Source organism: Balaenoptera physalus, assembly GCF_965194825.1.
Source record: "Balaenoptera physalus genome assembly, chromosome: 20".
Taxonomy (NCBI): Eukaryota; Metazoa; Chordata; class Mammalia; order Artiodactyla; family Balaenopteridae; genus Balaenoptera; species Balaenoptera physalus.
In genome coordinates, this window is record NC_138901.1 from 62,231,379 (window position 1) to 62,258,815 (window position 27,437).

At 50.5% G+C, this 27,437-nt stretch overlaps 1 protein-coding gene across 3 annotated transcripts in view; it reads right to left on the bottom strand.

The window, feature by feature from the left end:
* The window catches only part of PMP22 (peripheral myelin protein 22), a 55,208-nt gene that overhangs the window by 20,357 nt on the left and 7,414 nt on the right, over positions 1 to 27,437 (bottom strand). The window contains exons 2-5 of one of the 3 annotated variants that reach the window (XM_082441483.1): positions 26,858 to 27,015; positions 10,750 to 10,875; positions 3,302 to 3,413; positions 1,971 to 2,070 (exon numbers count right to left, since the gene is read on the bottom strand). In XM_082441483.1, the coding sequence (XP_082297609.1) occupies positions 1,971 to 2,070; positions 3,302 to 3,379 (178 nt within the window). In that variant the 5' untranslated portion in view covers positions 3,380 to 3,413; positions 10,750 to 10,875; positions 26,858 to 27,015. Of the gene's footprint in view, positions 1 to 1,970; positions 2,071 to 3,301; positions 3,414 to 4,945; positions 5,125 to 7,510; positions 7,686 to 10,749; positions 10,876 to 26,857; positions 27,016 to 27,437 lie in introns of those variants that run through there. The other 2 variants (XM_082441482.1, XM_082441481.1) reach the window with 2 other exon arrangements.

Here is a 27,437-nt window from a genome sequence, read left to right on the forward strand (position 1 = left end):
CAAAGCCACTGTCACCGAACCCGGGAAGATGAGTTTGGACACAGAGAGCCAGCTGAGCGATAGGAATAACGCCGGTGCCTCTTTGAGAGCTGCCGCGAGGGCGGAGCAGCCACTCCTGACCGCAGAGGATGCAGAAGGCAGGTCAGCAGCAGGCAAACATCACTGTTCTGCAGGGAGGACAATTTAGATCACTGCGCCTCTGCCGACTCATCCCTCTTGAAACCCAGCCGGGTTGGAGTATGCCTGCCAAAACTGCCCCTTCCGGGACTAAGAGTCGAGAATCCCCTGCCAACCCCACATGGCCAAATGCCAGTTGGGCAATGTCCAGGTGGACACCTCGGGGGGGGGGGGGGGGGGGGGCGGGTCTCAGGGAAAGCCGGCCCTTGTGGGCGGAGTCACCACTCGTGGCCACCAGGTGTCAGTAGCGAGCAGGGAGCCTCCCGTCCTGAACTTCAGGGAACTTCAGCCAAACCCTGCCCCGGAGACCGGATGCTGTGGCTTTGGGGCCAAGCAGTGCTGTGGCCACATGCGCAGACACTCCTGAGTGTTTCAGTTATTTTACTGCCAACTCACAACGCAACCTCTAGGGTGGTTTGAATTCAATATCCTTCACAGACTCAGAGAAAAGTTTTAAGGACTGTTCCCTTCAACAAAGACTGGGGTCTTTCTTTTCTTCCCCCCAGGAAAGTGGAAACATAAAGCAGGGTCTTCTAGACCTTGCCTATCCTCCCCATATAAACTACAGTAGTTCGAGCAGTCTCTCTTTATACTGAGGTTGGAGATATTTCGTTGGTGATGCTTCAGGGATAGCTTGAGTACTGCTGGGTGCAGAGCCCCGAGGAGAAAAGTCCAGCAAAGAAACTGGACTGTGCAAATCCAGAACGAAGGGCCACTGCCCTCCCTGCTTTGTTGAGCTGCATCTGAACTGGTTTCTCTCACTGAGCGTAACATCTTCAACAGAAATACTTGATCTAGGGGCTGTTGCAGCCTCATCAAGACGTGTACTTTGCTGGTCTTTAAACCCAAGATGTCAGGAAAGCTCTGTCACATCTATAGGTACTTCCCTCTCCAGGCTAAGGACATGTCCTTTGGAACATGAGACCGTGCAGAGCCTGGCCCACTGCGTCCTCAACGCCAGGCACTGTGGCCCCTGCCAGGGTCCACGCTGCCACCAGACACCTCCCAGTCACAAGAATGCATCCTATTTATCTCTGCCTCTCCACATCCAAAGACACCAGGTCCCCGCTGAGCCCTCCTTCCCTCCGGGTGCTGGAAGTATCTGGTGTGTGCTTCCATGGCCAATTAACCCCTTAACCTGAACCCAAGAAAGCCTGGTTTCCAATATCTCACAGAAAAGATGCTAAGGACAGAGCAGAAATACTCCCGGGCTCAGCTTGGGGTTGTGCAAATAGCGTCAATGCCCCATCTTGCAACGAGGAATCACTCAACAGCTATGATACTAAATGGCACCCCTGAGGCCCAAGAGGCAGAGAGGAAATCCTATAACTGGAGACCAGAAGCTGGCCCATCTATCCTTAGGACAGCCCCTCCATCACTGCACCAGGAAGACACAGGACATTCCTGGATATTCTACCACCAAACCAAAGACGCTAATTGGATTGAAACTCCCAGTGGGGTCTGCCTACGCTTTTGCATCATCACTGCTTATGTGTGTCCGCATTTCTTGGCTCACAAGAAGCCTTACACAAGTGATGGGAAGCAGGGGGTGTGGTGCCCCAGGGCTTCTCTGTAGGTAGAGAGAATGCACAAAGACTCCGCCGGATCTCAGTGTAGCCAGTGAAGCGACCGCCCCTCCCCTTTTGCCTTGGGACATCTTGGCCACGTCCCACCCCACCCTGGCAACAACTCTCTAGCTTGTGTCTTCCAAGAACAAGTGCTTCCAGGTCTGGACAGAGAAACATGCCGCGGACAGATCAGGACGAACTTGTGGAGTAAAAAACCATTCTCACCGTTTGCTGAGGATGTGAAACAGTGCTGGACGTTGCTCGACGAAGAGGTGCTACAGTTTTGCCAGAGGTCGGTCGCATGTCCATTGCCCACCATCCATTGCTGGAAAGAACCAGACATGGTGAATCAGGGGAGTCCGTGAGGAGGGACGGAAAGGGGGAGGGAGAAGGCCAAGGGCAGGCAAAGAGCAACCTCATCAAGCCGTCTACAGGGCCTGCCCCTGCCCTGCCCCGGGGCTGCCTGGCCAGATCCCAGGGTCGTGCTTGAGAAAGCAGAGAGGTGGTGGTCTGGCCCAGACATCCAGAGGGGAGGGCCGGGGCTTTGCTAGTGAAAAGCACTCTGTAAGTGGAAAAGTACCACACACACATAAGTGGCTCTGTGCCGAGGTGTGTGCTGTAGTAGAAGGAGCCGTGAAGTCAACCCAGGACACCTGCATCCAAGCCGTCTCCCCCCACCCCCGATCTCCCGGGTATCATTCCCAAAGCCGCAGCCACTCTGAGCCCATTTCCTTACTTACAATTCCTGTCAACCGGACAAGATCGCCATAAGGCACACTTAAGATGTTGGGAGGATGCTGGTAAATGATGAACCAACTCACCAATGCCCAACATAATTATTTCTCAACCTTAGAACCAGGCCAGAACATCACGCCTGGGACTTGCTGTATATACAGAAGTTAATGCCACGGTCGCATAACTGCCCAAGTCTGGGCTCAGCTTCAAGAAAATAAGTTCAAAAGCTAATGAGCTTGATGTCTGATGGTTTTGCAACACAAGTTATCCCAGTGACCTGTCTGTACTGGAGGAGGCTTTTCTAAGGTGCCATGTCCACAGCGCAAAGCAGACCTGGGGCTGTGAACTCTTAGGGAAAAGTCAATTTGAACTTTCCAATTTCAAGTCCTAAAAGCTGTTCTATGAACTAAACCGCCCATCTGATGGATGCCATTTGGAGAAAAAACAAACCTCCCTAAATACTCCACTTCCTTCCTCAACGACCCTGCATTAAGGAAAATGCTACACAAGCTTATCAAATGAAGGGCGGGGTGGGGGAACCCCTGGATCTGTACCTAAATTCTTTGGCTTAAAGAGAGGCCTGCGCGGCTTAACCTAGCCCCGCGCTCGCTTCCTTCCTCCCCCTGAATCTGCTCTGGTTTTCGCAAAACTACTTTTGGAAAGGCGCGGATTGCCAGAAACTGCAAAAGGCCCTGGGGTGTCTGAGACGCTTTGTCTGCAAACTGGAGGGGGCACGGTTGGAACGGCCATCCGGAGGCCGGGCTCGAGGTGAGCCCCAGGCGCCCCTCCCGCCCGCCGCCCGCCGCCCGCCGGAGACTCACGCTGACGATCGTGGAGACGAACAGCAGCACGAGCACCGCGACGTGGAGGACGATAATACCCAGCAACAGAAGCAGCATTCTGGCGGCGAGTTCTGCTCGGCGGAGTCTCTGCCTGGCCGGAGAGAGAGCCGAACTGGACGTGAGGCCGAGCGAACCGGCCTGCGCGAGCGAGCGAGCGAGGCAGGAAAGGAAGGAGGGAGGAAAGGAGGGAGGGACGCGGAGGGAGGGTCCTGCGCTCGGAAGGCCCGGGCCTGGCGCCGCGCCCGGCCGCCCACCCCGCCCGGCGACCGCCGAGAGAGGGCAGCAGCCGACCGCGGCATCCCCGCCCCGCAGTCCGTCGAGCCCGCCTGCGACCGAACATCTTTTGCTTTTGGAACAAAACAAGTGGTACGCACGACGCACGTCGAAGTCACCCCGGGAAGCGAGGTTTTTCCAGAGCGCCAAGCAGAGGCCGCAGCGCGCCTCCGCCCACCTGGGGGCTCCGGGGGCAGCCCAACGAGGAGAAGGGGGGCGGAGGGCGAGAGCTCGCGTTCCGCCGTGGGGTGGAGCCGGGGGTGAGCGGAAGGGGCCCAGATTTCTGCGAGAGGCCCGGGGACGCCAGCGGCGAGCTGGGAGGGAGAGCGCGCGGCGGGAAGCCGGGTTCCCAGACCCCAGGGCGCTCCGCATTCCGTTAGACTCCCAAGTTTCCACCCAGTTCCTCCCGCGCAGGGGAGCCGGCCCGGCCGCAGCACAGCTTAGCATCGACACCAGCGGCCCCGGAGAGAAGGCGCAGAGCGGGGTAGAGCGGAGAGGAAAGGACGGCCGGAGAGAACTGCTGGGGCCGGCGCCTCCTGCCCACCGCGCGCGCTTCCCCAGGCAGCCCTGCGGGCCGGGCCGTTGCGCTCCCGGGACCGGGGCCCAGAAGCCTGGATGGAGGGGAGCCAGTGTCCGGTGGGAAGGAGAGGTGGAGGGAACGGGTTGGGTCCCAGAAGAAGTGCAGCCGGACGGAGCCGGCAGGACATCTCTCCGCCGCGGTGTGGTCCTAGCCCCACATTTTGCAGACCTTAGGGACTGAGACCCGCCAACCTGTGGGAGGATTTGCACGTCTGCGAAGATGAGCTGCGTTTGGGGGGCTACTTCAGGACAGAATCTTGGGCCAGAGACATCGTTTCAATAAGTCGGTTTTTAAAATACCCAATCGCAAACCTCTCCGTTCCTCCCCCTAAGCAACACGTTCAGTGAAACTCTGGAATGTGCAGGAGGAAATAAGCACGATTTTCTGATGTCTCCCAGAAGGTTTAAATTAAATCCAGCGACTCCTAATGCCGAGGGCGGGGGCGGGGGGCGGGCACGGGGGTCCTGTACCCCGGAGATGTCCACCGCAGGGACCGCTTTGCCAATGAGTCCAGCGAGGCGAAAAGTGCTCCGCCCCTGCCCCATACCCGGACACCAGCACCCGCGTCCCCGGCGGCTTATAGACCACCAGGCACCCCGCAATGGATCCCTACAAGCCCCGTAGGAAGGATGCGAGACAGGCGGTGGTCTACCCGCGATCGGGGACCGCGCCAGCCCGGGGCCCCCTGCTCCGCGCGTTCTGTCACCGTCTACGGAAGATGCCCACGTTTCTCCTCCATCTCCTCCACTTTCCCTGCCAAAAGCACTTACAGCCCAAAGGGATAGCTGTCCCCGATCCTCGGAGATCCTCAGAGTGGCCTCGGGCACAAACTGCGTGCGTCCGCTCGGAGGCTGGCGTCCGGAAAGACAGCTGCTCTGCGGGGCTGCGTGCGCCGAGCGAGGGGCCGGAGGGAGGCTCCCGGCGTTCCCCTTTAACGGGAACAACGCCCTGTCTGCGTCGCTGCAGTAGGGTGTGTCCCTGGGTCAGCGTGTGCAGGGGGGCGGGACTCGGGGAGGGGAGAGGGCAGTGAGGAGGGAGGCAGGGCAGGAGTCAGTTCCTCGGCCTTCACTGCGCCCCAGGAGAAAGTCGATGACTGCAAAACAGCGGTGACTTGTCCTCGAAACTAGGAGGCAGCGAGCTTTCTCACCTCCGCTTCCCTGGCTCCGCGGAGTTCACGGAGACCAAGAGTTGACCGATATACTGGCCCCTCTGCCCACGTGGGAAAGCCCGCCAGAGGTCGCCTCCGTGGGTGACCAGCGCGGGGCTCTGGGGCGCACGCAGTCGGACCGCGCCCGCGCGGAGAGCCAGCCTGGACGCCCCTCCCACGGGTAGGGGGAGATGGCACTTAAGCGCTGGCAGACCTCCCTCCCCTCGGGTCCTGGCGTCCCTGGCCTGCCCTGCAGTCCTAGCGGGGCGCACCCGCGCCAAGCCCGCCCGCGCCATCAGGTCTGCGCCCAGGCCGTGCGCCGGGTGCCTCGGATTCCCGGGACCGATCTAGCGGGCCTGCTCGGGTGAGGGTTGGGGGAGGAGGGAGAGGCCTGCCCACTGCAGGACAGCGCGCCCTGGGGTCGCTGGGGAAATCCAGACCACAACCCGGAACGCTCCAGGCGAGTTTGCCTGGCTTGGCGCCCGGCCTCGGCTCGCGTCCCTGGCCACAGGGTGGGGAGTTGGCCATTTGAGGTGGGGGAAGAGCAGCCAGGGAAATCAGCTGATTCATAGCCGCCTGAACGGGGTCCGCCCAGCGTCACGGGGAGAGAGGATAGCCCTTCCGGGCGCACGATAGGCGCGCCCCAATAAGACGCTCTGGGGGTCCAGCCTTGAGGCAGGAACCCGGAGCCGGAAGGTGGGTGCAGCAGGTCATACACAAGACACCTCCACCTGCCAGCGTTTGTGTCACAAAACATCGTCGCTCTGAACGAGTCAAATGCTCCCACGCTACTTATTTTACTATATGAAAGCAGCTGCTTATCGTAGCTAATTGTACATTCTTCAAGTAAAAATAATTTGAAAAAATCTTCCAACAATGGGCTTTCAAAAATCCTTAGATTAAAAAGAAGACTCCTTGTAAATTTTTCGCTCAGTGCCCATGACACCTCTGTGAGAGGTGGTGTGGTCCAATGGTTAAGCACGTTGACACTGGGCTCAGATGAACCCGATTACCCTGCTTACTCAGGGTTGTGGATTTGGGCACTTAGCTGAAGTTTGGGGTGCTTCGGTTTTCTCATCTGGAAACAGGACTGAGAATGGCCATTTTAAAGGGTTATGGTGTTGATTAAAAGTGTGTGAAGCAATTAGCATAGCGTCTGGAAAAAAATAAAGGATCAGTACCCAGTAAATTGTCACTATTATTATTATTATTATTATTATTTCACATTTAATCCTCACAACAACCTTTTAAGGAAAGCCTGACCCCCTAAACTAAAATTGCTTATCAATCGCATAGATTGAAAGCACATATGTAGGTAGAAGGACTACCTTCTACCTACAAACGGGAGTGACCTCTCGCCTGCTGGGTCATGGTCTAGGCCGGGTTTGCCCTGGGAATTATTGCCCCCCTTCATATGCCATTCAGACATTTTTATTTATTTAACCAATATTCACATGATCACCATGTACCCGGGACTATTCTACGCACTTTATAAATATTAGCATGTTTAACTCAGGAGTTTCTTTCCCTTCCTTTCTTTTTTTCCAACTAAACTTTTACATGCAGTATATGCATCTAGAAAAGTGCACACGTGGTCAGGTAGAGCTCATTTCTTCCTTTCTTTTGAACCCAATGTTTTAATCAATAACCAGGTCATACCACACTGCGGGACACCTGAACACACCCATCCCTGGCGGTCACCTCACTGCCCCTCGCCTGCGTCCTGCCTACTCAGCCCCGAGGGGTGGAAGACAGGATACCACCCAGTGTGGCTGGTGTCACCAGGTCGGCCACACCCAGAGCCCGGCCAGGGCTCCGCTACAGGTGGAGGGGAGGTTAGGTTTCTCCCTCACCTGCTTACCAATCCAAGGCCACCTGCCAGCTGTGCGTGCAGAGCTGTTTCCCATCAGGGAAGGCGTATCTGGTCCCCTTTCTCCCTTCCACTCCGGGTACACTGAGGTTTCTAGATGCTCCCAGAGGGTCCTTCTCACCTCCCCAGCCAGAGTATATATCCAGCTCTTAACCAAGGATTTTAGAAATCCTCTGACTCTCCGGTGAATTCCAACACACACGTGCCATCTCCCCTGCCACCCTTTCCATTTGTGGTTGGCAGGGCGTGGGGCTGGGCAGCTCTCTGTAAAGCATAAGCACACACCATCCAGAGGCATAGTTTGCCAAGACAACTCACCAGGCCAAACAGTGTAACCCCTTCCTCCACGCGGCTCTCTTTGCAGTCAAACGTGAAGGATGCCCAGGCAAGTCCCCCCCCTGGGGACAGGGCAGTGGAGAGACCGGCAGCTGGCAGATCTAGCCCCGCTGCTTCCAGCCAGGAGCCTCGCGATGTGCCCTGGTGGTGCTCCCTGTAACTGAAGCCAGACCGGGCGTCCATCCAGTTTATTCAGGGGCTGGTCCAATGCTGGGATATGTCAGGGTGGCCTGAGAGCCTCTCAGCCTCTACTATTTAAAGAGACAGCGCCCAGCTTTGCGCATTTGAGAGTAAACACAATGATCCCTAGAGGCCCTGGGGGGCGTGGAGACCCTGGACTCAGCCAGGAGAGGAGCTTTGGGTGTGCCCACTCTCACCACAAGGGGCAGCCCGGGTGAGAGCAAAGAGGTCCCCCAGGCCTCAGTCCCATCCCCCTCCCCTCCCAGGGGAGTCTGCGAAGACGAAATACACTGTGTGTATAACACGTGCGTGCAGGTACGTTTCATCCTTGATCAACAACATCATTTTAAGGGGCTCAGACATTGCACAGGTCATCTCTTCACAGCATCTCTGCAGGGAACCAAATCACGTCCGCAGTCCCAGCCCCCCACGGCAGAGGGGCCCTGCTACCTGCCCTGTCTGTCTAGACCCCTCTGTGCCCTAGCACATGGGCAGGTACTGGAACCCAGCTCCAAGAAATGGGTTCCTTCAGCTCTGTCTTCCTTGGGCCTTTAATCGAGTCGTGATTAAATGTTGACCTTCATGAGATAATTCAAATAAGCAAAGCTCTGTTGAGAACATTCTAACCTGTCAGGCAGGACAGACTGGAAGAACAATTGAAAAGCCGCGGAGAGGTAGACAAATGAAAGCAGGTGCTCCTCGGGCTCTTTGCAGCTTGTCCCCCTTCAAGCTCGGAAAGCGTCCTCCATCTCTAGCAAGTCCTCCTGGGTGGAAGCTTCAAGGCAAGGGGACTTGGTTTCATTGAATGAGTTTCCTGGAGTTCTGGCAGTTTCTCCCCCTCTTATGTCGAGGGTCCCCCATCCAGAGCGCCCATGCATGCGGGGACGTCCCTCTCTGCCACAGATGCTTTGCGTTCTGTTGGCCTCCACAGTCAGGATGTGGCCTGCTGGTCTTCCCCCCTGTCCTACCCCCAGCCAGCATCTTTCCAGGCCCAGGGAAACAAGTTAGCCTCTTTTCGTATCTCAGATCTCAGCCTCGGCTGTTCCTTAGAATCACCCAAGAGCTTGGGAATATCCTTGCCCGGGCCCAGAGCCATGGACGCGGTGGACTGGGAGGGGGCTCAGGTGTGTGTCATTTCTAACGACCCCCGGATGTTCCAGCATCCAGCCAGATTGTCATATGGTGTCAGGCGGTCCCGGGCTTCCTTCCAGCTGCCTTCTCTTGGGGAACCCAAATCGAGGTAAGTCCTAATGCGGGCTGCAGCGTTACACAAGCTGTGGTCAGAGTCTTGCCAGGCACAGCAGGGGCGTGTGTGTATATTTGGTGCGTGTGTGTGTGTGTGTGTGTGTGAGACAGACAGACAGAGGAGATTCCCACAATTCTCCACTGACACGGTGGTGATGGGGACCGATGGGCATGATTTCCCGGCCTCCCCAGACAGCCCCCTTCCTGGGTGCCCCCATGATCCGACTCTGAAGCCTGCATGACAGAGGCCGCTGCCCCTCAGGCCAGGACTAAGCCTGGAGATGTCTGAGAAGCTCGTTCCTGCTCCGAGCCCTAAGGATTCAGAGGAAGAAGGCTCGGGTAGGGCGGGGTGTGGGGAATGGATCTTGCTTCTGGCTGAATTGGGCCAATCTCATCAGTCCTCCATCCTTGCATGAGCTCTGCATCCGGGACCTGCTCTCCCAGCCCTGTGCCTCCTTCCACACGGCCCCCTGCAGCCAAGCCCTGAGGACCCGCTGGCTTTGTCTGTGACCTGTTTGACATGCTTCTGGAGGCTTCGAGGCATGGGAGCCAGTCACTGCTATGCTCTGCTGGCCCCTTCGTGGGTCGCAACACGCTGTCCCACCAACCTGGGCCAGGGTCTCTGCCTCCCCACAGTCAGCCGAGGAAAACGCCTGCCGAGACCTCTCTCCCCGCTTCTAGAGGCCCCTCTTCAGCCAGATGGGACCCCACTCCAGGCATCTGTGCTGAGCAATGTATCCTGAGGACCATGGAGAGTATCCACTGGGCTACTTGCCATGATAATAAATAGAATCGTCACCAGATCACATTTATGATTATTATTATTAATTATTATTATCTCCTCCCATCTTCTAGCTAGGGAAAATGAGAATTGGGCAAGCTCCCTGAGGAAAGAAAGTGAAGTCACATCAGACTAGCTCGTCCCAACACCTGGCTGCACAGTGCTACCTCAGCTCACTAGAGGTAAGTCATCCACAGGTCACTGACCAAGGTAATAACAGCAAGAATAGCTCACCTTTACTTGGTGCTTCCTGTGCGTGAGGCATCATTCTGAACATTTTGTGTGAATCAGATCATTTTATCCTTACAACAGCCTTTGGAAACAGGCACCCCATCAGCCTCTTTTTTACAACAGGGAAACCAAGACACAGTAAGACACTGAGTGACTTTCTCAAGACACCCCGTGAAGAAACGGCAGAGGCCAGATTCAAACCAGGCACCTGGCTGCAGAGCCCATGCTCGGTACCCAGGGCTGTTTGGAGCCTCTTATTGGTGTCCGATGTTCATAGCACATCTGTACCTTTTTCATGGCGCTTCCATAGATGTTATATAATCTAATTCCCTTTTCTCACCAAAGATACTGACACGTTTTATCCATTTACACATCCGGGTTTCTTTTCTCATTAAAAAAGGAAGAGAGGGCTTCCCTGGTGGCACAGTGGTTGAGAATCTGCCTGCCAATGCAGGGGACACGGGTTCGAGCCCTGGTCTGGAAGATCCCACGTGCCGCGGAGCCCCTGGGCCCGTGAGCCACAATTACTGAGCCTGCGCGTCTGGAGCCTGTGCTCCGCAGCAAGAGAAGCCGCGATAGTGAGAGGCCCGCGCACCGCGATGAAGAGTGGCCCCCGCTTGCCGCAACTAGAGAAAGCCCTCACACAGAAACGAAGACCCAACACAGCCATAAATAAATAAACAAACAAATACTTTAAAAAAAAAAAAAAAAGGAAGAGAATGTCCTAAAGCCTCCACCACCTGCCCCAGTCTTGTGCGCCCCCCTTTCCAGCGCCCTGACTTACCCTGCCTCGGAGGTGTCAGTTTCACCGTCCCGTGCGGCCAGCACCGGGTGGAACCAGCACGTGGCTGACAGTTTGATTTCATAAGACCATCACTGTCCTCTACGGGGAGGAGAATCTGAGCAGATTCTGAAAGTGAGAGAGGCAGCCCTTATTTTCTGCACTTACAGTGGCGAAAATGCTGTTTCATATAGTGTCTTATTTGAAGGGAATCGTGACCATTTTTCTAGCTGGAAACTGAGGCTTGGAGAATTGACAGTGTTTCCTCCGGGGGCCAGCGAGTACCTGCCGGGGCTGGGACCTGCAACCAGCTCCTCCGATTTCCAAACCTGTGATTTTTTTTTTTTCCATTATGCAGATTCCCCAAAGGAAAAACAGAGGTGAGTCTCAACTGGGCATTTGTCCAGTGGATGAAGTGGTTGTTGGAGCATCGGCCCGTCACCAGGCACTCGGTCAATGTCTGGGGAGTGTTTACTCGACCAGGGAGGACTTTCCTGTCTCATGACAGCCAGCAGCCTGTGTGGGCGTTCCTGGCGAGGCCCGGACTCAGCTGGACTGAAAGGGTCCTCCAAAGGCCGGCTACTGCCCCGTCCAGACCCACCCAGACTCTTCTGAGCAGCTTATTATTAAGAGAGCAAGCAAAGGAAGGGAAAGAAGGCAGAGCGGAGGGAAGGAAGGAAGGGGGGGGGGTGAGGGAGGGATGGGGAGGAGGAGAGGGGAAAGGGGAAGGAACAAAGCCGGTGTGACTTCCGTGAGCAGATCCCGCTAGAACTGGACGTGTCTGAAATTATGTCGTCTCCAAGTCCCTGGAAGATGTTCTCAATGAGCAACAGAGAAGCAGGTGAAAAGCAGAATACGAGACACAAACTCTGGTTGGCCCAAGACACAAACTCTGGCTGGCCCAAGGCCGTTCCCTAAATTACACAAATATACAACGTATCATGGGATAAATTGTACCTTTAGCTCCTTCACCTGTGGGAGAGAGAAAGCACAGACTTATCATGTGGAGCCACTGGCATGATACAAAGTACAAAGAATTCTTTGTTCCCAAATGCACTGTTGCTTAGGAAGGCCAGATTCCATAGATGCAAGCGGAGGGGGGAAGGCGGTCTTTTCTCTGACATCTCACAAGCTGGCAGAGAGAGGATGTGGAAACAACTCAAGCAAGAGAGGGTCTGGATGGATTTGTACTTGGGATTGAAAACTCTGAAGCTCTCCTAAGAACTCTTACTCCTAAGGGACATTTTTCTGCTCTGGGTGGGGAGAGGCTCCCGGAGGTGGGGAAGGGGACAATCTTGCCACATCACGATGATGGGCTAGGAGAGGCGTGGATGGACTTTCCAAGCCCCGTGGAGACCAGGTGCGACAATGCCAATGTTGGTAGTTTTTGAGGGAGGTGTACAGGAAAGTCCACTAAAAGCCGAGGGAATGCTTGATTCAGGCAGATGGGACCACACCCGGCTGTGGGGCATTCATCACCAGCAAAACAAAAAAAAAAGCAAAACAAAACAAAAAAGGTACACCTGAAACTAACACAGTATTGTAAGTTAACTATACTCCAATAAAAAAATTTTTTTTAAAGAAAGGGTGCACGCAGACCATCCCACAGGGGACCTGGGGGGGCACACCCGCAAAGCCTCGCTGCCTCCACGGTGCTTGCTTCTGTTCCTTGAGTGCCTCTGAGCTGGAGGAACGAGGTTGCACTTCAAGTGAACTTGAGAGCAGAGGTTTTCCTCTTCACGACTCCTCAAACCACTTACTCAGTGTGAAACCTCAGCGGAAGCCAAGGATGTTCACAGATCGAGGTCAAAACCTTTGCAGAGGTTCAAGGCAGGACCGGGCAAAGCTTCAAGTATTTTGACTCTTTATTGTTAAAGACTAGGAAATTTCTCTCCAGGGGACGTCGGTGATAAGGCCTGGGCTTCATGAGGCAACTACCTTAGAATTCTGATCTAGACATTAAAATTCTAGAAATGTGGATGTGCTACCCAAAAACTGCAGCTATATGTTTCAGCACTTTTATAACGAAGGAAGACATGAATGTCCTAAATCTCGAACAATAGGGGGGTGACGGGACAAAAGTCGGTACCGTCCTCAGATGAAATGCTGTGTAGATATTAAACATAACGTTGAGGAAGATGATTTAATGACATGAGGAAAAGTCAACAACGCGTGGTTGGAGGGGGGAGTTACAAAATACCATCCCTATAATTGATCGGCACTCCCCAGGTGCTGTGCTAAAACCTCGCATTTGATACCTACAACAATCCCAGGATGGGTGGACGGCTGTGACCCCTGCAGCCCCGCAAGGCTAACCGAGTGCCCAAGGGCACAGAGCTTGCAGATGGTGGAGCCCGAATGTAAACTTGGACCATACGTCACTAAATTCCATCAAATGTGCCACCTTAGACTCATCCCAGGTTCCACGGTGACAAAAATGAAAGACTGCAAATCTTGGAGAATGACAGCCAACGTCTGTGTTTCCAACTTCTAACATAAAATGGGAAAAATAAGGTTGCATGCAACTGAGCATATCACAGGGTTATTCATGATTAATAATCACAGATCTTAGCCTCGTGCCTCCGTCAGGATGAGCCTCTGACTTTTCTGGTGTCAGTGGAGGAATTTGCACTCGGCCCACCCCAGGGAGGGGCCAGCAGGGCCTCGGGCCAGGCCTCGAGTCATCTTTTGTGCTGTCTCCAGATGGGACTAACACACCCAGGCACGGAGGTGGTAGGACACCGCTGAATTACAAATGAAATACGATGTGCAACTTACAATGTTGATGGTCAAATGGAAGCATTTACATGGACCATGAGTTTGGCAACCTTATGTTGTTCATGTTTAAATACATCAGGAGACTCAGAAAAAAGGGGGGGAGTGGCCTGGACTTTGGTTGCTCCTTAGGGACCCTGAAGAAGCCAACAGTTCTTTAGTTTAGCATGTGACTTTGAATCTGAGAATCCCTACAACCCTCAGCAAAAGCAAGGTCAGACATGGTTCAGATGAAAACTGTGGTTCATTCAACCAAGGGGATTAAACTGACCTCCTTGTCTTATTATCTTATTTCTCAGAATCTCTCTCTCTCCCTCTCTCTCTCTCTTTCCCCCTCTCTCTCTCTCTCGCCTCATCTGTCCTTTATGCCGTGCAACCATAATGAAATCAAAATACCCTTAATATCTGAATTTCAGTACCTTGTGAGTTCCTAAATCCTTGGAAGACCTCAGGACCCTTTTGAATTTTCCTCCCAAGTGATATATCTTCAAGAGTCTCCCCAAAGGATGCTCTACATGACATACTCACTCCTCTATAATCTTGGATCCTTGAACTTATAACCGTGTCTTGGGAATCCCTAGGAGGGAACTAGGTGATGAAGCATGTTCTAAATGTATGGTACCATGGAACGTTTGTTCCCAGATTTCGTCCCGAGACTTAGATTCCCTGGAGCTCACTACTGGAAACTCTGGGCTACGTGACCCTCCCCGGCCCTGACATTCTAGCCTCAATCAGTGGAGACAAATGGAAGAGATGGCATTTCCTCAAACTGGCTCCAGGCATTTCAGAAAACGAAGAGGCGATGTGTAGGTAGCAGGCATCGGCTAAGGCCCGCAGGTCAGCTAACTTCCCCCCAGCAGGGAAGAGACAGCTTCCGCAGAGGCTGTGATCCTGAGTAAAGAATCGGCTGGATGTGGTCTGAGGTCATCGGAGCGACGTGGTTCCCAATCGCCACTCAGGCTCTCCCCTGTCATACGTTTATTCTCCTTTTAGGGGGACCACAGCATCTTAACTCGGAGTGGCCTCAGCATGGTCTTCAGAAGAACACCCCAGAACCCGGTTACGGGGTTATAGGAGTGATCTGAAGGTGGCCTCTGGGTATTGGCCCCTCAGTGGTTTATATCTTGAGCATAGGCTGAGACCCATTACCTGAAAGCTTGCTGGCATCTAATGCCAATTTTTACACAGCCAGTTTAAAAATAGCCAGAATGAGTAAAATTTTAGTTATTTAGAACCTGCCTGCTTTGCATACCCCATGAAACCTCACCTCACATCTGCAGGCTATTGATGAGAGCCTTGTGGTTGGTTGTAAGACCCCCAAACCGCTTCGGTCCTTCAGTCCTCTGACCCTGGGCAGCTGGGCGGCCTCAGCGGGACCCCCCTCCTGAGGAGTTCCTTTCCCTCTTCCCTTTCTGGATGGTGGTCCCTATGCAGAGTCTCATGCTGTGACGGACCTTGTCTCTCATGCAACCCTGTCCAAGAGCCACTAATGAAGCTTGCTGTGCGTTACAGCTTCTTGTGGTCCTATCTTTTTTTCCTAGATCAGCCCCAGGCCCCTCTGACGCACCCCAACATATAGAGAGAGGTGACGCGCGGAGGAATATTGGAGCTGGTGCACAGAAGCCCAGCGATGACCGTGGGATGCAGGCTGCAGGGGAGGGCGGGAAATCCTCCAGAGAGACAGAAACATCCTGGTCGTATCATCACGCAGACCATCCCAGCTTCGTCAAATGACCCAGCTGAAGAGCTTCTTCCAGAGAATCCAGGGTGCGAGTGGTTGGCATGGGTTGCCAGTGATGGGCCCCCTACTGGAAGACCTTCTGACAAAGAAGCTTCACTCGATCCAGCTGAGGGAAAAGCCCTGTTATGGGGCTGGATGCCTGGACCACTTAGCTATGGAAAACCTGGTCCATGAGCCTGTCCGTAAGCCTGGTGGCACCAGAGCCCCACTCTCAGCGCACCAGTGGGTGTGCGTCCACTCAGATGACTGCTGGGGCCATTTTTCTTATTTCTTTTTTTCTGGAAACGTGAGGTTTATTAGAAAAGGCAAGAAAACTTTTTCTGCAAGCTCAAGTTTCTCTATTCTTTTTTTTCTGTTTTTCTAAATTGAGGTATAGTTGATTTACAATGCTGTGTAGCTTGAGGTGTGCAGCACAGTGATTCTGAAAAATCTTTTTCAGATTTCTTTTCCTTTCTAGGTTATTACAAAATATTGAGTATAGTTCCGTGTGCTATACAGTAGGTCCTTGTTGTTTATTTATTTTATATATAGCAGTGCGTATCTGTTAATCCCAAATTCCTAATTTATCCTCCCCCCACTTTCCCCTTTGGGAACTATAAGTTTGTTTTCTGTGTCTGTGGGTCTATTTCTGTTTTGTAAATAAGTTCATTTGTATCATTTTTTTAGATTCCACATATAAGCGATATCCTGTGATATTTGTCTTTCTCTGTCTGACTTACTTCACTTAGTATGATCATCTCTAGGTCCATCCATGTTGCTGCAAATGGCATTTTATTTCATTCCTTTTTATGGCTGAGTAGTATTCCATTGTATATATGCACCACATCTTCTTTATCCATTCATCTGTTGATGGACACTTAGGTTGCTTCCATGTCTTGTCTATTGTGAATAGTGCTGCTATGAATATTGGGGTGCATGCATCTTTTCGAATTAGAGTTTTCTCCAGATATATGCCTGATGGAGCCATTTTTCGCCCAACAATTTCACCAGCTGATCCCTACTCCCTATTCTTTATGCACAATGTTATGTGTGAATACCTGTGTGAATAGCTGAAACCAGCTGGTGTTGTCTTAACAACCACACAATGAATGAAGATCGAGTTCCCGGTCTACACCAGTGGTTGCTTCTATATAGGAAACAAAAGTCATACAGTTCCTCTTACTAAGGTCACTGGACTTTACTGGCTTCTTCCATGATGACAGAGTAAACAGATGACTAAGCGTTTTTGGCATCCAAGGCCATCGACAGTCAGAACCAGACTCTGGGAGCAGTGTATTTTGAACATCTTAACCTCAAATATGTGAAGAGAAGGAAGACTGAAGGCCTCTTAAAAACATATTCATCCAATAGCTCTTTAGTGAGCAGTTACTATGGGCCAGGAGCAAACAATGTCATTTGGTCTCTTCAATCTTGATTAGATGCAAAAATAGCCAGGAAATCTTCCCGTCCCTGTATGCCTGCCTCTTTGCAATGTAGCTTTTCTGTTCCCTCCATGAAGAGGTACAGTCTGTTTCTCCACTGTTTGAATCCGGAGCTGACCACGTGACCTGCTTTGGCCAATGGGACGTTAGCAGGATGACATCAGCAGAGGCTTAACCCCCACTTGTCCATTGGGGGTTACTCTCCTGCTGCTGGGCACTGTTCCCCGTCATCCCAATAAGCCCAGGGAGGCCTGCTGGGTATCGATAGACCACACGGAGCGTGATCTCAACCATCCCAGCCAACACAGCAAAGGCCCCAGACATGTGAGCCACCCCAGGAAAGAACAGCTGATTCTGGCCCAGACCAGAAGGGATGCCAAACAAAGCCCAGCCAGCTCTCAGCATCGTGAAAACCAATAATGTGTCATTTTAAGCCACTGAGTTTGGGGATGATTTCTTACACAGCAGAAGCTAACTGATACATGAAGAATCACAGGGATGGCGTTTGGTACCAAACAGGTTGTATTCAGAAGCAGGACTCTCTGCCAGCAGAGCAGAGGCAATGTCCTCGGCGGTAGTGGATAGACTTCGTGGCGTTCCTGGTGCTCTGGGGCCTGGAAAACGGGCTTTCATTGCTGGCTCAGCTGCGTCTCTGAAGAAGGAGAGTGGTAAGGTCAGAGAGACTGAGAAGACTCCTGAGCCTCTGTGGGATCCTATAGACAGGCCAGATGGACGTGTCCCCTGGTCACGCACTGGATGTCATGCCACGTAAAATTGCTCTGAAACCTTCTAAATTCTCACTCTCGATTTCTACTTACTCACAGCAGCCCTGTACTAGTCTGTGAGCCGGCACCGGTCCCATGTGTGCACAATACTTCCAGCAGCATTGCTATGGAGGAGGCTGAGCCCGGCCCTGCAGCTGGTACAATCCCTGGCCTGGAACCATGAACTCTCATCTGTGGCATAAGCTTGACTATTAAAGTGTTTTCTTTGAACACCGAAACAAATGGCACTTTTTCAATCCCCAACGCAAAGCCTATGGAAAATCAAAAAACAGGAAAGCTTTTATGAAGAACAGAACCCTTACTTGGGAAGAGCGCTGAATAATGAAAATAATAACTCTCAACGTTCAGCACTTCCTTGGCTAGAAAAAGTAGTTGTACTGGGAAGCATTGTTCTACCACCTGTGAGCCACAGTTTTGATGGCAGCACTGATCTGAGTGCCGGCCCTGCCCCGAGCGCTGGTACAAGCACTGCCCAGCGAGGGGCAGCTCTCAGGGCTGCAGGAACTGCACGCCAACCCGCGGAAGGCTGCAGCCTGCTTTCTGAGCGGCCACTCCCCTCCACGGAGTCACCACTTTCTTAACAACCTGCAGACACCAGGACCATGAAGGGTGTCATTTCCAGAGAAATCTGCAAAGTACTTTAAAGAGCATCCCTTGAAGCATCTTCCTGAGGGAGGGTCTTGCAGCCTTAAGATTTTCCCTTCATGGGTGGAAACAAAGTTTGACATATGTTGAATTGTTCTTTGGAAGGGGGGAAGATAAGACTTGTCAAAGAGTCAGGGCTGCTGCGGCTCCTTGGCAACGAAACTGCATGGAGCCCCAGGACATTCTAGAGCCAGCTTTCCTTCATCTGGAGAGGATGGTTATCTCTGAACGGTACCAGCATCCATCCATTGCCAAGGCCAGAAGCTGCAGCATCCCAGACTCTTCCCCTTCTCTCAACACCAGTTACCCACTGGCCGCCAAGCGTTAGCAGCTGCACCTTGGAAATGTTTCCACCACCTTCATTCTCACGGCAACTACTCTATTTTAGGCCCTGGTTTAATTTCTCTGAATTACTGCCAAAGCCAAATGCTCTCTCCACCTCCATTTTGTCACTATCTAATTACCATGAATAATAACAATCATCACCAACTTATTATGTTCTGGACATTGTGCTAAGTACTGAAATTTTGACCTGAGATATAGTTACTATTACTTTTCACTAACATTTTATTACGAAAAAAATTACCAAAAAATTTGAAAGAGTGGCCCAGTGTACACCCAAATTCCTACCACTTAGAGTCTCTATTTGCTACCTTTTAGCAGCATTTGCTTTATCACAGAACTATCCATCTACCAACCCATTTAACTTTTATTCATTTAAAAGTAAGTTGCAGATGTCAGGGTATTTCACTCTTAGATAACATGGCATGAAAATCATTAAAGTGCAATACATGTTTAACTTTTTTGAGGTAAGATTTACATACAATACAATGTGCACATCTCAAAGGCACCATGGATGGAATTTGATGATTGCATCCACCTGAGTAATACAGAACGTTATTGTCAACCCAGAAAATTCCATCAAGCCCCTTGCTAGTCAATCCCCAGCCCCCAGGGGCAACCACTGTTGACAAATATTATTTTTGGAACTATTATTTGTATTTTTTTTTTTTTAACCAATGAGGGAAACAAAGCTAGAAAAAGTGAACAATTTGTTCATAGAATCAGTCAAAAAACCTGGGTCTTTCTATCTCCAGAGACCACTTTCTCAGCCCTGTTTTGTCCACAGAGCTTCAGCCAGGTGCCTCTACCGAGGTAGCACTGCCCACTGAGGGCTCCATGGAACACGCTAAATATTTCTTGGGAAAAAAAGTCCATTGGAGGATTTCCTGATGGACATGAGCATCTAGAAGAATTCTAAAGGTTCTGAGAAGTCCTGCAATTAAAAAAAATCAAAACAGAGCAAAACGAAAACCTGGTTATAGCCTATATATTAGCTGACTTACATCCTTTCCTCCTGTAACAAAACGTGCTGTGATGGTGCTTTGAAATATCCTCGACATATTCCGTCCCAGGTGACAGGTGGGCTGCACTTTGCAGTGCCTCTAACGAACATTGTGTGTTCTGTCCTGGCTTCCAAGCCCTGGCCTACCCCTTCTCACTGCCTGGAATTCTCTCGGCCTCCTTCTCCTCTCTGACTTGTGCTCTCCTCCAGCTCTCAGCTTATTATTTCTTGGAAAGTTCCCAAACGCCCTGAAAGGACCGGTTAGGAATCCATCCCCTGTGTTGCTACGGTCCCCCCTCACCACCCCCGCATCCCGCCCAAATAGCAGTCCTCTCCGTTGCCTTGGAGATCTCTTTTTATTTGTCCATCTTCTGCACTGTCTCCGAGTTGGGCCAAAGCACCATTTCTGACTCACAGCAGGTGCTCCGTGGATGGCTGTAAATTTTAACCTTGCGGCTCGGAGCAGGGCTGACCTTGTTGGTGCGTCCCTAGTACATCACAGAAATGAATCTGTGACAAAGAGCTGTTGCTCAGGCTCCTGTCCCGCAAAACCACAAATGTCACAATCCTGCCACCAGCACACCGGGGACCGTGCACAGAGCTAGTCGCGGACTGTAATGGGGGCACCCAGGCTGGCTGCCGACCTCTGTCACGTCTGGCCCTGGAGGATGGGAAGTGAGTGACATGCAGGGGCCATCGAGTCCCTGAGGCTGCCCGGGACCCTGGTCAGCTTTGATTTCAGCTCAAGTTCTCATATGTTCGTACAAGCAGCTCCTTTTGCTTCCTCTGTCTCTATTTTTGACAACCAAAATAACTACCTGCACATCGAGATTTTTAACACTTCTTGATTTCATTGCTGGAGAGTCCTTCTTTTAGGTTAGGAATGTTGAAACATGCATCAGTTTTATCAGATGCTTCCAAGGGTGGAATCTACTCCCTGGAGAGGACCCCGTGGACAGAGAAGGAGCAGTGCTGGGAGGAGGCGTGGCCCGGGAAGGGGTGAGGGGCAGGCTACTGAAGGGCGTCCAGACAGAGGAGAGCATCGGGCAGCATGTGCTTGGACCCGGGGTCCCAGGAGCGTGTGGACGGAAGGTGCTAAGGACTTTTGGTGAGCACCAAAATGCACCAGGCTTAGGTGCCTAACACACTACTTCTGTGCTCTTCACAGCAACCCCACCGTCCCAAGCCAACCGAGGCTGAGAGAAATTAAACGAGGTCCCCAAAGTCACACGGTTGCCACGTGCTTACAAAGAACTACAATCACTACTACATGAGCCCCCAACAAAATCGCTCTTTTCCATTCACTAATGATGCAACTTTAGAGAATTCTTTTCCTTAAATCTTTTTTACGCCTAAAGTGGGCCATATTGATGCTCCGCCCAAATACCCTCACATCCCATTTTATCATTTCTCTGCACCTGCGCCCCCAGCTGCCCCCATCACTGTGTTTCCAATGGCCAGTACCTGCAGCTCTTCTTCGAAGGGCTGCCCTTGGGCTCCTGGACCACTGTACCTGCAGACTCGGAGAGCTGGGGTGCCTGGCGCTCACATACCTGCCCTGCATCCCCACCTTGGTCATTAGCCAGACTGTCTGGCTGAGGAGAATGAAAGCACAGACCCCTTGCTTTGGGTCGGGGCAACTCGGAGGTGTAACTAGCCCTCCAAGCTTCCCCATAGGGTCAGGACAAGTTACCTTCTGCAGGATTTTGCCTGAGATGGTGGCACCTTTGCTTGGCTCCTCCCCTTTCGCTCCCTGCTTTCTCCATCCCTTACCAACCTGCCCTGGGAGCATCTGCTTAGTAAATCACTTGCTCTTGAAGCCACATCTCAGGGTCTGCTTCTGGAGAACCTGACCTAAGGCACGCCTCACATCCTTTCTGGAAGGCGGTGGGAAGGGCAGGGAAGAAGAGGAGGGGAGAGAGAAGAAGGAGAAGAACTTTCGCTTTGGGTTACCCTCCTTGGCTATGACCTCGTACGTTTTAGCTTGAAGTTTCTGAGACATTTATTTCCCCACCACTGATCCCCGTAATTGTTGCCTTTAAGTCTGAAATTAGAATGGTAACAGGACATTAAGTTTGTAAAATACTTAAATAGGCTGGGGGGACCTCAGAGATTGGAAAGTGGCCCCTGATAGGCTGAACTCAGCCCACCGACATGTTTGGTCTACACAGCGTAGAACCATGGTGTTTTCAAGTTGAATACGTCGCCAGCATTTCAAACCTGGAGTCACACGAAAATGTCCATTTCTGGCTTGTTTTGAAAAACTGGGATATTAGGCAACACCAATCCTGCATTATGTATGGCAGCAACCATTTGGCTCCGACTTAAATAGTATATTAGTCAAGGCAGAATGGGCTCTGATGACCTAACATATAAAACCCCAAATCTTAGCAGCTTAACCCAACGAAAGGTTAGTGTCCGTTCACTCCAAGTCCAGTGAGCGTTGGTGAGGGCTCTGCTCCAAGCAGCAACTCAGGGATCCAGGCTTCCTCCTTCCTGTGACCCATCATATAAATCAGTAGCATCCAAGATCACTGGGGGGAGGAAGGAGAGGTGTAGGAAGCACCTTGGCTGTTGACCACCCAGCTTGACATTTCGCTTCAGAATCCACTGACCAAAACTTATCAGGTGGACCCAACTCAGCTACAAGGGAGACAGGGCAACGTAAGAGCCGACAGAATACCTGGTGAGTATTTTCTCTGCCACACAGGAATGTGTGTTCTCTGTTTTGCTGAATATCCACAGACCCTATTACCTGCTGAACATTTGACATTTATTTGCCATTTATCATCTCACACCACTCCCTTCACTCATTACATTACCTGGGTTAAAAGGAACTGTATCAAGCTGGAGAGCCTCTGGGTCCATAAGAATTCCCCAGTTACCCTTTCAGGGCAGCCCAGAGCCTCGGACAGCCCTCCCCACGGAGGAGCGGGCCCTCAAGTGCTTAGACAAGACCTTCCTCCACTGACCAAAAGATGCCTAACTGTTCCCAGAGGCCAGACCTGTCACCCACACCTCTCCATTTCCATTTCAGCAGGCACCTGGCAGCAGGTAAAAGGGCTTTTTGAATAAACATGGTTTCCTTGCTCTTGTCTCCCAAAATCTCCTCCAGGAAAACAATGTATAAAGTGGGGACTGTGTCTTCAAACCAGGCCACAAAACCTACTTAACAGAGAACGTAGTTGAAATTCCCTCATGTGGAGGAAACAAGCTTTTGTGGGTTAGCCAGGAATGAAACTACCACTTAAAACTGATGCTATTGGAAACGATATTTCAAGGGCAAAAACAACCAGCTTATGAACTTTTCTTGCCATGATCACTTTTGTTTGTTTCTGGTCAGCGGTTAAATTCCTATCACCCTCCTTGGCCAGCAACAGAAGTACCTTTGTTTGGTTTTTGACCAGTATTTTCCAAACAGGCGAGGGTCTTTCTCATCTTTTGATCTTAGTCACATGGTCAGTACATGACTTATCTTCCAAGAATCTGCCCCAAGATCACTCCCTTTGTGAAGCTTAACCTGACACTTTCCCTCTACCACTACACACTTTGTATAGAATAGAGCCTTTCTATTCGTGAGGAATACATTCTGAGCACTTCATGAGTTCCTGCATCGGGGCCCACCAGTAAAGCACCCTTATTCTCTCTAAATGCTCTGTTTTCTGGACAAGAACAGTCGTGTCCTTGGAGGTCTTTCATTTCTCCTCTTTTCCATCATTGTCACTAGCAACTGGATTTTTCTCAAGGTTGTTTCTCACTATACTGAGATAGTTTTTTATGACACTGTGAAGGTCACTGTGCCAGTCCCCCCATTGCTCCCCAGAAGCCAGCATCCGTTGGTGGGAAGTCAGCTGGTATCCTCAGTAATTTGGCGACTTGTTCTTGCCCGTACACTTCACACTGTGCCCTCAGCCAACCAGGTCATACCGCACCCAGCAAAATTAAAATCACTGCATGTGTGAATAAACTATGGTACATCCCAACAATGGAATATTATTGAACACACACAATGAGCTATCCAGCCATGAAATGATGTGGAGGAAATTTAAATGCATATGACTTAGTGAAAGAGGCCAATCTGAAAAGTCTACATACTGTTTGACTTCAACGCTATGACATTCTGGAAAATGCAAAACTATGGAGTCAGTAAAAAGATCAGTGGTTGCCAGGAATTTGGGGAGCAGTTAGGAATGAATAAGCAAAACACAGAAGGTTTTTAGGGCAGTGAAAATACTCTGTATGATATAATGATGGGTAGATGTCATTATACATTTGTCCAAACCCATAGCATGTACAACACCAAGTTAACCCTAAGGTAAACCATGGGCTTTGGATGGTGATACTGTGTCAGTGTAGATTCATCAGTTGTAAAAACTGTACCACTCTGGTGAGGGACATTGATAATGGGGCAGGCTGTGTAAGTCTGGGGCGGAGGCTATATGGGAAATCCCTGTACCTTTCTCTCAATTTTTGCTATAAACCTAAAACTTCTTTAAAAATAGTCTTTAAAAAAATCAATGTATGGCATAGACCTATGTAAGTACTCAGAGACTGCTGACACCATGAATACCAAGTCCATTGGTTGAGAATCTAATTATACTTTATTGCATTTATTGATTTATTTCCTTAGTGGCGTCTTCCTTCTAGGCTATAAGGTTTGGAAGGCTGGGACTTGTCTTATCATTTTCTGATTCCTATGGCTAACTACAGTCCCTGGCATAACATAGGCACTTTATTAATATTTGTTGAATGCATGCATGAAAGGGTTGTTGGAGAAACATACAAATCTCCAAACTTCCATGTATTACTAGAAAGCCTGCACATGAACATGGGGACCCCATGTTTATATATGCACCACACTTTGTTAAATATTGCTTTGAGTTGTTTTACAGCTCATTTATTTATGTTACTTCAAGCATTTTAAATTTCCAACCTAATGATTCATCGACGAACCATTCTGCCACTCGGACTTCAAGACAGGTTTAAGGAAAATAGAATTTGGTACAGTAGAATCATAGGATGTCACAAGAATGCCTAGGGCAGTGATAAACGCTTCTTTGAAGGTCTTTATCATCTCACCATCATTCTCTGTGACGCTTCCTGAATGCTAATGCATATAGAAACTTTGAGAGCTTTCCTACAATAAAGTAGGAACCCTCTTTGCTTTTTAATCTGATTAAAAACTTAGAGCATGTGGGCTTCCCTGGTGGCGCAGTGGTTAAGAATCCGCCTGCCAATGCAGGGGACACGGGTTCAAGCCCTGGTCTGGGAAGATCCCACATGCCACGGAGCAGCTAAGCCCGTGCGCCACAACTACTGAGCCCGCACACCCTAGAGCCCGTGCTCCTCAATAAGAGAAGCCACCACAATGAGACGCCTGCACACCACAGCCAAGAGTAGCCCCCGCTCGCCACAACTAGAGAAAGCCCTTGCACAGCAACAAAGACCCAATGCAGCTAAAAATAAATAAATAAAATAAATAAATTTTTTTTAAAAAACACGTTATAAAAAACAAACTTAGAGCATGTATGTGAAGACACACTATTATTATTATTCCCATTTTAAACATGAGGAAAATGGGGTTCCAAGTATAAAGAAACTTCTAAGTCCATTGGAGTTGGACTCTTCTGCCACCAGCAGAAGATCTCAAACTTCAGCTTTCTCCGGGTTCACATTATCTCCAAGGATAAATACTTCACGGCGTTGAGTGGCTCTAACAGTGGATCTGATAACTCTTGACGAGCCGCTCGCTGCCTGGAACAGGCTCAGGATTTTATGTGAACTATTTGGAGGCCTCTGATGAAAGGCTGTGCGGTATGAACATTCAGTCATGGTCAAAACATCTGAGGGACTGAGCTATGTTTATCCAGACCTGGCAGATCTTATGTTCAGAACTGTTTTCCTGGAGCACGCTGGAGGGGTTTGTCTTTGCCAGAGAATGTTCCTATATCGTTTCTCTCGAGTGAGAGGAGACCATCGCCCCTGCTGTGCACGGCAGGGATGCAGCTGCCTGCTCTGCGGCCCTCCCAGGGGTGTGGGAACACAGTTTTCAGCAGATGCTTATGAACACTTTGTTCACGACACAGCCCTCCCAGCGCATGCGTGCGGACACCACGGCCAGACAGATACGCGGGACGTCCACGCCAGCTTGTAGACAAGCCCGGGGGTTGTGATGCCAGGTTCAATTGCTCTTTTCTTGGCCACGAACTCCAGCCTCAGGCCACTTGTGGTCTGAGTCCTAACCCTGCTCTCCGCACGTGTGACCACATGGCTCCAGGACACAATGACAGAGCTGTGCTGTTGGGGATTCCCCTCTGGAGGCAGGAGATGGCAGTAGGACCCAAAGGCATCATCAATCCCTGGACAGATCCCTTTGTGAACGGGATGACTCGTGAGCAGCTTTAAAAGCAAGCCATTTCTTACAAGCTTGATGACCTAGTTTTACCTTAGTTTGGGAGTTTGGTTCCTTTTCGCTGTCTCCCAGACTTTACAGAAGCCTGCCTTAAATGCCTCCTCTCGGCGGGGCTCTAAGACATCAGAGGAAGTCACTTTCCACTCCCACTGTATTAGTTAGCCAGGGTGGCCCCAACAAATTGCCCAGAGAAGACGGCCAACTTCTCCCTGTGCCTTCACCTGGCTTTCCCTCTGTGTGGGTCGGCGTCTAAGTACCCTCCTCTTGTAAGGACCCCAGTCCTATTGGATTAAGGCCCACCCACACGACCTCATTTTAGCTTACCTCTTTAAGGATACTTTCTCTAAATCCGTCACATTCTGAGGTACTGAGGTTTAGAAGTTGAACATAGGAATTTTAGGGGGACACACACAACAACAGATCCCTACAGAGAACAGTGTGGTGGAGCCTTGGCGATTAATGAGGGATTCTTCAAAGGGAAGACAAATGGGAGGGGAGAGAATTGCAGCATCACATCCGAACTCCCTTCCCCCCCAGAAAAGAGCAGACTTGGAGTTTCTGGGTTTCTTCCTTTCTTTCTTTCCTTTCCTTTCTTTTTTTCTTTCTTTTTAAATTTTATTGGATTAGAGCTGATTTACAATGTTGGGTTAGTTTCAGGTGTACAGCAAAGTGATTCAGTTACACATATACATGTATCCACTCTTTTTTAGATTCTTTTCCCATATAGGTTATTACAGAGTATTGAGCAGAGTTCCCTGTGCTAAGTAGGTCCTTATTAGTTATTTATTTTATATATAGTAGTGTGTATATGTCAATCCCAATCTTCCAATTTATCCCACTCCCCCTTGCCCCCTTGGTAACCATAAGTTTGTCCTCTACATCTGTGACTCTATTTCTGCTTTGCAAATAAGTTTCATCTGTACCATTTTTCTAGATTCCACATATAAGCGATATTATACAATATTTGTTTTTCTCTTTCTGACTTACCTCACTCTGTATGACTATCTCTAGGTCCGTCCACGTCTCTGCAAATGGCACTATTTCATTCCTTTTTATGTCTGAGTAATATTCCATTGTGTACATGTACCACATCTTCTTTATCCATTCCTCCGTCAGTGGCCAGTTAGGTTGCTTCCATGACCTGGCTGTTGGAAATAGTGTTGCAATGAACATCAGGGTGCATTCATCCTTTCGAATTCTGTTTTTTTCTGGTTACATGCCCAGGAGTGGGATTGCTGGATCATAGGTGGCTCTATTTTTAGTTTTTTAAGGAACCTCCATACTGTTCTCCATAGTGGCTGCACCAATTTACATTCCCACCAACAGTGTAGGAGGGTTCCCTTTTCTCCACACCCTCTCCAGCATTTATTGTTTGCAGATTTTTTGATGATGGCCATTCTGACCGGTGTGAGGTGATACCTCATCGTAGTTTGGATTTGCATTTCTCTAATGATTAGTGATGTTGAGCATCTTTTCATCTGTCTCCCACTTTAAATCTCACCCCCTGTATTAAGCTTTCCCAGATCCTAAAAAGAGCCCCCACCTCCATCCTTACCTCCTTACACCA